This window comes from Hydra vulgaris, chromosome 10, assembly GCF_038396675.1.
Source record: "Hydra vulgaris chromosome 10, alternate assembly HydraT2T_AEP".
NCBI lineage: Eukaryota > Metazoa > Cnidaria > Hydrozoa > Anthoathecata > Hydridae > Hydra > Hydra vulgaris.
This window is the reverse complement of record NC_088929.1, coordinates 25,792,501-25,805,702: the sequence shown is the minus strand read 5'-3', so window position 1 is coordinate 25,805,702 and position 13,202 is coordinate 25,792,501. Positions and strand designations below refer to the sequence as shown.

Genomic DNA, 13,202 nt, shown 5'->3' with positions numbered 1-13,202 from the left:
GAACACTTTTTTAAGATTATGATGGAAATCTTATCTGGAGCACAAAGAAGAAGTGTAGAAGTGTTTAATTGAGAATTAACTTTAAAATTAGAAGCCAGAGTGATTTTGATGTTTAACAATGGGTTAATCTGTTTAACTGGCAGGAAGAGTGTGGTCATTAGATTCAAGTGTTAAACTAGAGTAAGATTTCTTTTCAAAAAGTAAACTCAGAAAACAAAGCTAAACATCAGACAGGACCTTTTACATTGGCTTTTTGAAATAAATTTATCTGTGACCAGAAAAAAAATTTTCTGGTCACAGATAAGCCCCACAGTACTAAATAACCGCTCCGAAAACACTGTACATAAAGGCATCCCTAAATGTTTCTGCGCTAGTTTTTTTCATATTAAGAAATTTTGATTTCCTCCGGTAATCAAATACGTCTTTGTGACTTGCGAGTAGAGGTTCTTTTAAGTACACTGCTAGTTCATCTGACAGTGCAATAGGCAGTATGTATCTAAAATATTTTAAAAAATTTAATTTTTTTTTTATATTATTCACCTTCCTAAGGCCAAGGGGGCTACTTCAGTCGAGGAGGCTACTCATTTATTTTTTCTTTAATTATTTTGTGTTCTTAATTATGGTTACAGCCCCTCTCAATTCTTTAAATCTAAAACACAAACCTTGACAAACAAGGCCGCTATGCAGAGAAACTTAGTCAAATATTTTGCAATATTTAAAAGACAATAATATAGAAGCACATACATTACTTACTACAGAATTTGTATTGATTAATTGGCTATACAATGACCAGATAGCACCTGGAGCAGGTGTGGTTCATTCTTGATTTTCAACAACTTTAATTTCAACTTTCTAATAAATGTTAGGAATTTCAATAGTTGAGAAGTATTTTCTGCTTATTATGGTATATCTTAGTTCCAAAAACTGTAGTAATCTTTTGAAACCAAGATTTTCTACTATACTAACAGGTTGGTTATCTGTGCATATCATTTCAGTAATAAGCCTTGTAATTTTAATTGCCTTCGGACTTGTAGATGTGAGAGGCCTGGTCTTTGCAAACACTTGGTGTATTGCCGGTTGCTTAGGAGATAAAGACCTATGCTTCATTTTTACAGAACTAAGTGTAGAAGAAGAGTTTCTAGTATTGACCTCTGCATCCTCAGACTTAGACCTGAGACTTGTGAATACAAATGTGAGTATAGTAGATCAAAGTTCCCTTTGGATGATCATAGGAAGTTCAAAAGCAGGATTAGGGCTGGATTTAGAAGATGGTCCTGCAGTAGAGCTATCCTCGCATATATCAAAATCGATAATACAAGCTTTATCCTGTTTCTGATTTTTGATATCAGATTTATGAAAAGTTTTTAAATGCTTGAGCATGTTTGATGTTGTGTATGACAGAAAAATTCTGCCACCACCCCTGGATATAACTGTTTTGCAAAAGTTGCATATTGCAGAGTTAGTGTCATTTAAATTGATCGCAAAATAGTCCTATACCTCGCTTTTCTTACATTTCAGCATGATAATGATGCTATATATATGTATATATTCTGAAATAAAAACAGCTTTATAATAATAAAAAATAATAGTACTAACAATAATAATTATAATAAAACAAGCAAATAAGATTATTATAATGGCACTTATCACCGCACAGTGGGGCAGAATAGCTTCAAAACTTGCCAAAAGTTTATTTTTTTTTAGTTTTAAATTTTTAAGTTAAATATTTGTTTTAAGAGCAAATGTCAAATTTTAGAAAATAATTTATAAACATTTATTTACTAATATTAGACTTGAAACAATGTATATTTGGGTAATTTCAAGTAAATATTTTATTAAAACCATTGAGCAAAAAAGGCGAAGAAAAGAATAATCAAAAGTTTGTATAAATTAATATAAATAAAAAGTATTTCACTGGATTTAATAAAATTAATTACAGTATTTTAATTTTAATGTAAAAAGTAACTCGAAAAAAAATTACTTGAAAACTCAAAAACCTTCGATTAATTTATTTACATTTACATTTGCTTTACTAACGCAACAAATTACAGAAAGTTAGTGAAGCGTGCTCAAGAATAACAAAAGGAAAATATTACATCACTAGCTTTATGCATTTATGAGCTAATTTCAATACTTGGTTTCTACTGATATAATAAACAGGTTTTTACAAATATAAACAAAAGGTGCAATTTGAATCAACAAAAAAAAAAAGTTGAATATAGGTGAATACATAAACTAAAACTGAATTTAAAAAAAAAAAAAGAGATTAAAATGAAATTTACAAAATGCTCTTTTTCAACGGTCTAATAATTTTTATTGCAAGCACTTAAGAATTACGTTATCATTACTAAAAGATAGCTACAAACTTAAAATTGAAGAGTCCATTAAAATTTTTTTGATTTTTTGACACTTTAATTGTTAAAAAACAAAGGAGTAAAAATAAATTGCGCAAATATTTTATAAAAAAAGGAGTTGCACTGCATAATGGGTTTAATAGGGTTAAAGGTCACTTCTATGCTGAAAAAAAAAAGATGCGCAAGATCAACCAGAATCTTTACTATATAATACTACCATAAAATAATTCATCAAAAAAATTCTCATTTTTGTCAAATGGCAAGTTTTGAAGCTATTCTGCCCCACTGTGTGCCAGTTTAATATTATTTGAAGTTTTGTGGCAGTATTTTGAAGCTATTCTGCCTCACTGTGTTCCAGTTCAATATTATTTGAAGTTTTTTGGCAGTATTTTGAAGCTATTCTGCCCCACTGTGTGCCAGTTCAATATTATTTGAAGTTTTGTGGCAGTATTTCGAAGCTATTCTGCCCCACTGTGTGCCAATTAGTATTGTATTATTCATACAATACAAACCATTATCGCTAATAATTATTAAAAAATGTTGTTTATATTCAGTGTTCTATAATAAAGTACCTTGAGAAAATCCTAAAATCTGTCTTCATTTTGGATTCTCCTTATAAATTTCTTGAGTTAACCTGATTAAGTTTCTGGTGGTGTTCTGCATGGTAATTTATTAACGCAATTATTCTTAAACACATTGAAAAGTAAGTGAAAGTCTGGGAAAGTTTAATAAATCAGCTCCTAGAAAAAATGCCAGAAGCTCACAAAGATACATGTAATCACCTCTCTGGAAAGTACTCTTGTGAATAGCTGTGAATTTCTATCCTCATTTATAAATAGATAAAGTCTTTGAAAATGTACAATCAAACTGTATATCTATTTTTAAACCTCTTATTTTAGTTTTAAGTTTACCTCTCTGATTATCTGTGTCTCAGATTCCAAAACATTATGTGTGTTTCTGTTTAGAGTTAATCTTGTTATCAAGATATTATTAATGTCAACTCTACCAGTCTTTTTCTGTTTAGAGTTCTCAGATTATCTGTGCCTCAGACTCCACAACATTATGTGTTTTTCTGTTAGTAGTTAATCTTGTTATCAAGATATTAGTAATGTCAACTCTACAGCCTTAGAGAAGTCAAAAGATACATAGTTAGTCTGACTCCAATTCTAAATCTAGTCATAGTTGGAATCCAGTTTGTGAAGAATGGCTTCTGTTCTTAACTGAATGCAAACTTTTATGTCACTCTGAAATCTTTTCTATTTTTTAGCTAGAGTTAAATATTTTGATTTCACTATCAGTTTGATTTCACTATCAGTTTGATTTCACTATCAGTTTGATTTCACTATCAGTTTGATTTCACTGTCAGTTTGATTTCACTGTCAGTCTGATTTCACTGTCAGTTTGATTTCACTGTCAGTTTGATTTCACTGTCAGTTTGATTTCACTGTCAGTTTGATTTCACTGTCAGTTTGATTTCACTGTGCTTGAAAAATCTTTTTTATAATAGTTACTTTTTTTCTTATTTTTATCTTCATGCCTTTGGATCTGCTCTGATATTTGTATTAGTTTTATCTGTGTCCTATGAGGATTTTCATAAAATCTATTGTCTGTGTTTTAAAACTTGACCATATCCCTTCTTAGACAATTCCTCAAAAAATTTTTGACTTCTCTTTTATCCTTGTTATCTCTTTTTCTATCATTTGGTTAAATCAAATATGTTTGTTTTATGGATTGAGAAGAGAAAATTGGTCTCTTTCAAAAAATTGTTATCTTTTTGTAGCTACCCTCAGGTAGATCTAACGTTTTAGGCATTTTTAAAGTGTGGTATTCTTTGACCTTTTGGTCGCTTTTTTCTTATTATGACCTTTCGGTCGCTTTTTTTTTATTTAGTCGCCGTTTTTGGTATTTTGGTCTTAATAGTTTGCTTGCTCACAATAAAGACATTTTAAAACTCAACCTGTTCAGTGATTATCTGCTTGGTGTTCACACTGCACACTTCATAATCAAACCTTGAGGATCTTAGATATGTTCTTCCAGAAGCAACTGGAATACCAATTTCATTGTTGGTTTGTGTGGTACAGGATTTACCTGTTGCTTTTTTTGAGATTAATCCAGTATTACTTTCTTAGCAATTCTCTATTTGTAATAGGCCTCTAGGGAGCAAAACAAAAAAAGAGAAAACCCTAGCAAATCTCTGCTTCCTTATGGCTTTTAACGTATTAATCATGTCTGTTCTCAGTAATTTAATGTGATAGTTTACTTCTAGAAGCATTTTATAAAATCAACTAGATTTAAAAAATAAAAATATTAGACATACTTGATTGTACTTGATTGAAGTTGATAGTATTGCGTATCAGAATTTTACAATACAATTTTTGTTTTTTTATTCTTTATTTATTGTTTTATTTTAAAAATGATTAAAAAATTCTACTTAAAATGTTATAGCATCTCCTTTTCTCTATATTATATAATGACAAATAGTTCTGTTATAATATACTAAACAAAATATCATATTATTTTACATTATAACTTAATAATGATTATTATCAATGAAAAAATAGTGAAACTATTAACTAGTGTACACAAGTTTAAACCTGAGTTTTGGAAGAAATTCTTGGTTTAAAAAAAACCTGTGAATCAATCAATGAAAAATCAATGAAAAAATAGTGAAACTATTAACTCATGTATACAAGTTTAAACCTGAGTTTTAGAAGAAATTCTTGGTTTGAAAAAAATTGTTAATCAAGCAATGAAAAATCAATGAAAAAATAGCGAAACTCTTAATTAATGTATACAAGTTTAAACTTGAGTTTTAGAAAAAATTCTTGGTTAAAAAGAACTTTTAAACTTGATTTCTATTTTAACAATATATATTGGTTAAAGTTAACATGTGCATTGTTAATTTTTTTTTTGTTCATCAAATACGCATCATTAATTTGTACAGTCAACCAAGCTTTTGTCGAAACATAAATAAAAATTGATTCAGATTAAAATCAATTTTATGTCAAAATTTATTTATTAATATAAAAGTTAATTCACCTAAATAGCCTTCTGCTTGAACAAGAGTATTTATCAAAAAAATGATGCCAAATGGGTAGGCATTGTATATGCATAAAAGAAGTTTAGTATAGCGAAAATAATTTTTAATTTATTCATTGTTCTTCTTTTTCTGGAAAAAAGTGCCTCAATTAAAATCAGTGTTTCAAAACTTAATACTTTAACCATTAGCATTTCATTACTTAAAAGTTTTATTAAGAAATTATATTTTATAGCTTACTCTTCAACAAGTTGGGGAGTTTTCTGCTCAGGTAAAAGATTTTAGAAAATTGTTTGAGATAGAAGGACCTGGCACTGTAGGCAATGATCTTGACCAAGGTATAGAAATTTTATTTATACAAGAAGAATTTTATATATATATATATATATATATATATATATATATATATATATATATTTATATAGAAAAGGTCTTAAATTTACCGTTTAACCTAAAAACAGCTCTTAATCACTATTGTTTTTAAAAATGAAATTAAGTACACTTTATGTAAAAACCATCAAATTTAATTGAGTAAAATGGTTAGTTTTTATTGTTTTTTTTTTTTAACGTAACTTAATAGACTTGAATGTTTTTTATTTTTTTAAAATGTAAAAAGTAACAAAAATAAAAACATTTTGAATGTTTTTATTTTTTTTACTTTTTACATACATCAACTGGCAAATAGGTTGAATATGCAAGAAGCATTTTTTATATTACTGCTACATTTACTGAAAAATATGTAGAACATGCAAGGAGTACTGCTATATTGACTTACAAATAGGTAGAACATGCAAGAAGTACTGCTAAATTGACTGACAAATAGGTAGAACATACAAAGAGTGCTGCTACATCAACCAAAGGTTTTGGTTTGGGCAGGCAAACTATCAATAAAAATATTTTTTTTCAGTTCATAGATTGTTAAAATTGTGTTCTTATTATTTTCGTAGATTTGTTTTCTATTTTTTAGATTTTTTTATAATAGGGGAGAGAGAGGGGTATTGGTGAACAGCTAAGCGGGAATGCTACTTAAAGACATCAGTTATTAGAAATTGATCATATTCATTGGTTATCATTTAGTCTAATTGTTCAGTTACAAACCCTCAAAATCATTTTTTATAAATATTGTAAAATAAAAATTTAGGGTAAAACTAAAACCATAAGTGTTTCCAGAATCACTCTACCTACGTGGGTTACAATTATAACTCATAATCCAGTCTTCCGAGGGGAGATCACAAACTTTTCATCACAACTTAATACATTAACATTCTTTTAAATTATCTTTTATTTTTTAGTTATTGAAACTTTAAAAAGTTACAAACAAATATTACAAACAAAAACCTCCAAGACATGCTTTCACCTATAGTGCACTTCTTGTGCAAACTGGACTTGCACAAGACTTGATTTTCATTTTTTGGTAAATTAGGTACAGACGTAATAATTAAACAACTAATCTGAAAATTAAATGTGAAGAAAGTTAAAAATATTAATGTTCTGCCTGACGTCCATGTGTTGACACTTTAGAAATTATGCCACTAAGATCATTTGTTATTCCCCCACAGACACAAACAATTGAAATACAATTAATCTATTGAGGTTATATTAACATACCTAAAATATAATACGTGTTAAAAACCTCTTCCTTATGATACTATGCAACAACAACAACAAAAAGGAGTGGTTTTATATCTATAGTAGCTACAACAGTGTTGTTTCTCAAGAAAAACTTTACAGGAAATTATAAGAAAAAGTTGGGCTCAATTTATCATGAACAACAATCACAGCTTCATTACACAACTAAACTGAGCATAAGACCCCCTCTCACCAGGTAAAAAGAAGTTGTCAAATATCTTTTTCTTTTATGCTGTATTGACCATGTTTGCAGTTACCCCTTGTTCGCCATTACCCTACTCTCCCCTAGTTGTCTTAACAATTTATTTGGTTTTAATTATAAATTACAAAAAAATGTATTACTTTTTTCTTTTGTTACTTTTTATTAAAGGGATCATTCTTTTAAAACAGTTTAAAGATAAATTTTTGAAATTGAATCATGAGCGACAAGAGCTTTTGAATGCAGAGAAGTTGTTTGGATTGCCCATAACAATGTACTCAGAAATGCAAACTACAGAGAAGGAGCTTAAAAATTTAGACTTGATACTTTCTGTTTATGAACAATTAAAAGTGAGCATAATTTTATATTTTGTTGTTTGTTTTTTAATCAAAATAAAATTGCAATCAAAATATTGCAAGTATTATTTTTTTATAACTAGATTGCCCAGAATGAGTGGGCAAGTACTTTATGGGTAAATCTTGATGTGCAAGTTATTTTGAATGGTCTTGATAATTTCATTTATGAGTTAAAAAAGTTGCCTAGTGAAGCCAAAAAAATGTCATTATGGTTTACTTTGGACGAGAAATTAAAGGAACTGAAAAATGCTATTCCCTTATTTTCTGATTTGAAGAATGAAGCATTGAGGGAGCGGTAACTTTTTTTTAGTTTAATGTTTTAATAGAAATTTTATTTTAATAATCCTCTAAAGTTACAGGTATGATGCTTAATAAAACATTTGAACAAGCAATTTCCTTTTGTTAGTCATTGGATGAAGCTCATGGATTTAACAAACATGAAATTTGAGTTGAACCCTGACACATTTACTCTTGAAAATATGTTTGCAATGGAACTTCATAGGTTTAGTGATATTATTAAAGAAATAGTAGGTTGTGCTGTCAAAGAGTTAAGTATTGAGAAAGGAATTAATGAAGTTGCTGAAATATGGGGTGCTTTAAAATTTACTATTCATAGATATATGAAGGGAACACAAGAACGAGGTTTATGATTTTTGTTAATTTGTTATTTTATTTACATTATTATTAATTTATTCAGTGAAGAATTATCCATTGAGGCAAAGTATGCACTGTCTATGGACCTTGATCTTTTAGAAATACAGGATTTATAAATTAAAAAAATTAACCGTATAAGAAGTAACCATATAGGAATTAGCCATATAAGAAGGAGTGAAGTTGGCGCATTGAATTAGGGCTCATAAGAGCTTAGAGGCTAATGAATATTAATATTATCTTTTTATTTTTTTAAACAGCATTTTTATTGTAAATGATTTCCATGAAACTTTTGAATTGGTTAAAAATACTAATTATTGTTTGTATTAATTGAGTGTGATTAGTTCAGACTCTTTTGGTGTATATTTTGATGGTAGCTTGCATATTTTATCTAAAAAAAACTTGTGTAAATTAAGATAATGTAAAATGGTAAAATATATATATATATATATATATATATATATATATATATATATATATATATATATATATTCAGGGTGTTAGCCAGCCTGATGCTGCCGCATATAACGCGGTTTCCTAATTGGTTTAAAATTCCCAAAGGTTTTTAAGATCATGGTAAAAAAAAATTGAAATCAGTCTCAGATTTAAATTGTTGCACTAGACTAGTAAAAAACGCAATTAGTACGCGCGACAAGGAAATGAATTAAGTTAATCAATAAAGAATTAAGATTGATTTTTTGAAAAGATTGAAAGTGAAAAAAAAAGTGTCGTCATTAACAAGCAAGATCATTCATTCAAAAGTTGAAAAAAAAATGTTTTTAATTTTTAATTGATGTCAGTTATTCTCCAGTTAAAATTGCTCCATACGTTTAATAAATTATTTTATTAATTTATTTTTGTTATTTAAAAACTCTTTATTTACATTCTTGCTTTTTATCTTAAGTTAGAAAAGGTACAAATGAAATTTGCATATTAATAAACATTATAATATAAAATAAGTTAATAACATTTTTATATTAAAAGATTTATTAATAATTTCGGTAAAATAAGTTAGCTGGGAAAACCGAAAACAAAAAAAAATCAAAAATAAAACTTGCAATGAAACGTATTATATATGTTATATTTGCGTAAAACATAAAAGAAGATAATTAAATATTATAATATTATTAATTATTAACCAATGTTTACAATAATTACAATAATTAATTTTTTTTAATTTACAAATTCAAAATTTACGTAGATATTTAATGTATATTTGTAAATTGAAAAAAATCGATCTGCCCCTTAAATGTCTTTGTTACTTACTCGGTGTAGTTAAGGCAATTTTAAAATACTGTAGCGTCTGTATGATATTTTGTTGACTACTACATATTTCCGTTAAATGATCAGGTCTGTGAATCATGAAAAGACAGAAAAAATAAAATGATAAGTTTTGCGGTATCATAAAATATAAATATTTGAAGCGAAAAAACCCAGATTGTTGATTTTTTTTTTCTAAGTCTTCTTAAAATCCTAATTCGCTTGTCTAAATTCGTATAAGATTTTAGATAAATACGATTTTTAGGTAAAATGAACATCATAGATTAAAAACTTTTAACGTTTATTGGCGCTTTTTCTTGATTGCAAGTTCTTTTTTGGTCGGAATTCTTGTATTTTTTGTAAAAATTGATAGAAATATTGTATTTTGACAACTATATAAAGCTAATAGGTCAGAAACGATTAGAACTAGGATCTATAGTAAATTAAGGCACTTTTTCAAAAGATTTTAACTAAATTCATGTTAACGCCGATGAGCGAAAGTGATCTAAAAGCTCCAAAATGGTATTCTTTGTATTCACAATTAGGGGTAGTAAAAAGGATTAGAAAATTATATAAAAAAGAGAAAAATTCTTCATATATTAAAAAAACCTGAAGCAAAAAAAATATAACGTCTAAAGCTTTTGTTTGGACATAATACGCCTATAAAATCATGCCAATTTCAAATAAATAAATTCCAATAATTTGTAAATCGCTTTAACTACACCAAGTATTTAAATAAAAGTAGCATTATATTTGACGGAAATTAGCGAGCTAACCAATTTTTCAATAAAAGGATATTAAAATTTCAGAAACTTTAATTTAACTTTTATTTAAAAGCTATCGATTTAAATAAGTTTTTTACTATTTGAATTTATCTTATGATAAAAATTGTAATATAAAATATGATGAACAATAATACGATTACCTATGTAAGAAAGTTAAAAAATTTTTTTAACTATTTAAAAAATTTTCTTTTTAAAATACTAAGTATTTTAAATCTGATATATTCGAAACTTTTCCATATAATTAGGGTTGTCAAAAGTCTGGATTTTACAAAAATTACAATTTTACGGGTTTTACAAACCTGTAATAATTTTTTTTTTAGTGTTTTCCTTCGTAAAAGCCGTAAAATTCTGGCATTTCTAAGTATAATGTATAGTTTTTTTATCGACTGTCGTTAAAAAGTTGTTTTAGCAAGTTAAAAAGTTACAAGATCTTGGAAATCGTCAAAAATGTTTTGTTAAAATTTAAATACTATTTAGCATTTTTTTTACATTTATAATTTAAAAATGAAAATAAAAATAAAAGAAGACAATATATGTAACTAATCGTTTAAACCTTTTAAAACTGTATTTAAAAGCGATTTACGCAATTAAAATAGATCAAAGTTTCAATAAATAAATTTATTAATTCATTCATTAAAACTGCAAATAATTGTCTTTTGTTCTAGTTTTCTCTCAACAATATTAAACAAAGGAGAGAAGCAATTTAAAAATGAAAACGGACGAAAATTGCTTAAAATGAAACAAGTTGAATAATTATAATTAAACATTTATAAAATATAAAAATGTTCCTGAAAAATAAAACAGAAAAATATTCCTATGAATAACCCAGCAAGAATAGAAAATTTTTATTGAAACTTAATTGTATCTAAAAAATTGTATCTACTTTTTTAAATGTCAGAATGTAACCTAAATTCCCAATTTCGCTAAAACGCTGTATGAATTTTTTTTGTGGCTAACACCCTGATATATATGTACATGTATATATATATATATATATATATATATATATATATATATATATATATATATATATATATATATATATATATATATATATATATATATATATATATATATATATATATATATTATATTATATATATATATTATATTATATACATATAAATTGATTCATAAGATTTGTTGCTATCAAAAAGGTCTTGCTGTAATTTGATGGATAAATTAGTTTATCATAGAGTTTTGGGAAAATATTTTATCAATTTTTTGTAATTTTTAAAAATTAAGACCCCTTAAGTATTAATACTTACAGGCCTCAGCCATGGTTAATCTTGCACTGGATTCGTTAATTTTTTTTATTTACATTATTATGGTTTATTATACTATTTTATTTACATTATTATTGGGTTTTTTTTGTTACATTTTTTTAATTTTAAGTATGATGCAAATAAAATTTGCATTATACTTAAAAGCAATAAATGTAAAATCATAATAATTTTTTATTTAAACCAGGCTATATCATTGGTGCTATTGACGAAATACTTCAAACTCTTGATGATAACTCTATGAATCTTCAAAGCATGGCGGCTTCTAGATTTGTTGGACCTTTTTTAGACAGTGTTAAAAAATGGGAAAAAAGCTTGTCTCATATTAGTGAAGTAACTGAGGTATAAATTATAGAGACAATGTCCGGGGTGTACAGGGTATACGGGGTATACAATAAATACAACGTGACAATTTTAAAAAAAAAGCTTTTTAAAAATTGTCATGTTAGCATTATCTTTTACAGTATATTTTACAAAAATATTTTCTTAATGTTCAAACACAATTCAAAGTTTTATTAATTGATTTTTTTATTAGTATGAAAAATTAGACACTGATGTGCAAAATTAGACGCTAGATATTAAAATCTATTTTTTATGACCCCTTGCTGAAAAAAAAAGAAAATTGGCTGTCTCTTCTATTAAACTTTTCCCCGTCTTCAGTCCATGGAATGCTTCCTTGTACTCTTTCCCCTTTTAGTGGAGAGTATGTACCCATAGGTTTAAAAAAAAATTAATCCCTGAAATAGTACTTTACTGCATATACTGGTTAAGAAATTTTTTTAAATTTAAAAAGATAAAGTAGTTTTAATAACGGAGAATTACAAACTTTTTATTTGTTATAACTAATTATATTTTTATTTAAACAATGATGATTTTAATTTTTTAGAAATAATTGACATTTAGATATGGATGGTTGTTCAGCGTAAATGGATGTATTTGGAGAGCATTTTTATTGGAGGAGATATCAGAAGTCAGCTTCCTGAAGAAGCAAAGAAATTTGATGAAATTGATAAAATCTTTAAAAGCGTATGTTTTTAAAAAATACTTTTTAGATTAAAAAATGTTAATCTAAAGGCAACCAAACTAATAAAAACTTGATAATAATTATATTAATAGTAATTATTCATAACAATACTTTTTAAATAAATATTTTAAACAATAAATTATAAATAATAAAAAAGTGTACTTCAAAAATGGTAAGCAAATTGGTAAGCAAACTAATGGTAAACAAACTAAATGATTGAAAATCCAATGGGAAACTAATATTATTATTAATAATAATAATAATAATGACAATATCGATTGTTCTAAGGAAACCATATTGACAGCTTAAAAGCTAAATTTTTTTTTTTCAGATGATAAGGGAGGATTTTGATGGTATTTGGAATGATTTAGTTGAATCATCAAAAACATACTTAAACATAAACTTAACAACAAGGTGAAAATTGCTTTCATTCCCTATTTGACATGATTGGTTTATAACTTTTTTATCATCTACAATTTGTTTAACTGTATGATCCAAAAGAGGTTGCCAAGGAAATGAAGCCTTATAATCATTAAATTTAGTTTGTACTGGATGAAATTGTTTTTTAACCTGTTGATTTAATTTTCATTAAGACAAAATGTTACCATCTTTAGAAATATGCAT

The 13,202-nt window shown here is 26.6% G+C and overlaps 1 protein-coding gene across 1 annotated transcript in view; it reads left to right on the top strand.

Annotated features, from left to right (window-relative positions):
- The window catches only part of LOC100209540 (dynein axonemal heavy chain 10), a 107,052-nt gene that overhangs the window by 40,392 nt on the left and 53,458 nt on the right, over positions 1-13,202 (top strand). Inside the window, exons 22-27 of the mRNA XM_065807620.1 lie at positions 5,627-5,729; positions 7,391-7,569; positions 7,659-7,870; positions 7,982-8,217; positions 11,742-11,896; positions 12,458-12,580. Coding sequence (XP_065663692.1) covers positions 5,627-5,729; positions 7,391-7,569; positions 7,659-7,870; positions 7,982-8,217; positions 11,742-11,896; positions 12,458-12,580 — 1,008 coding nt within the window. The remainder of the gene's footprint in view (positions 1-5,626; positions 5,730-7,390; positions 7,570-7,658; positions 7,871-7,981; positions 8,218-11,741; positions 11,897-12,457; positions 12,581-13,202) is intronic.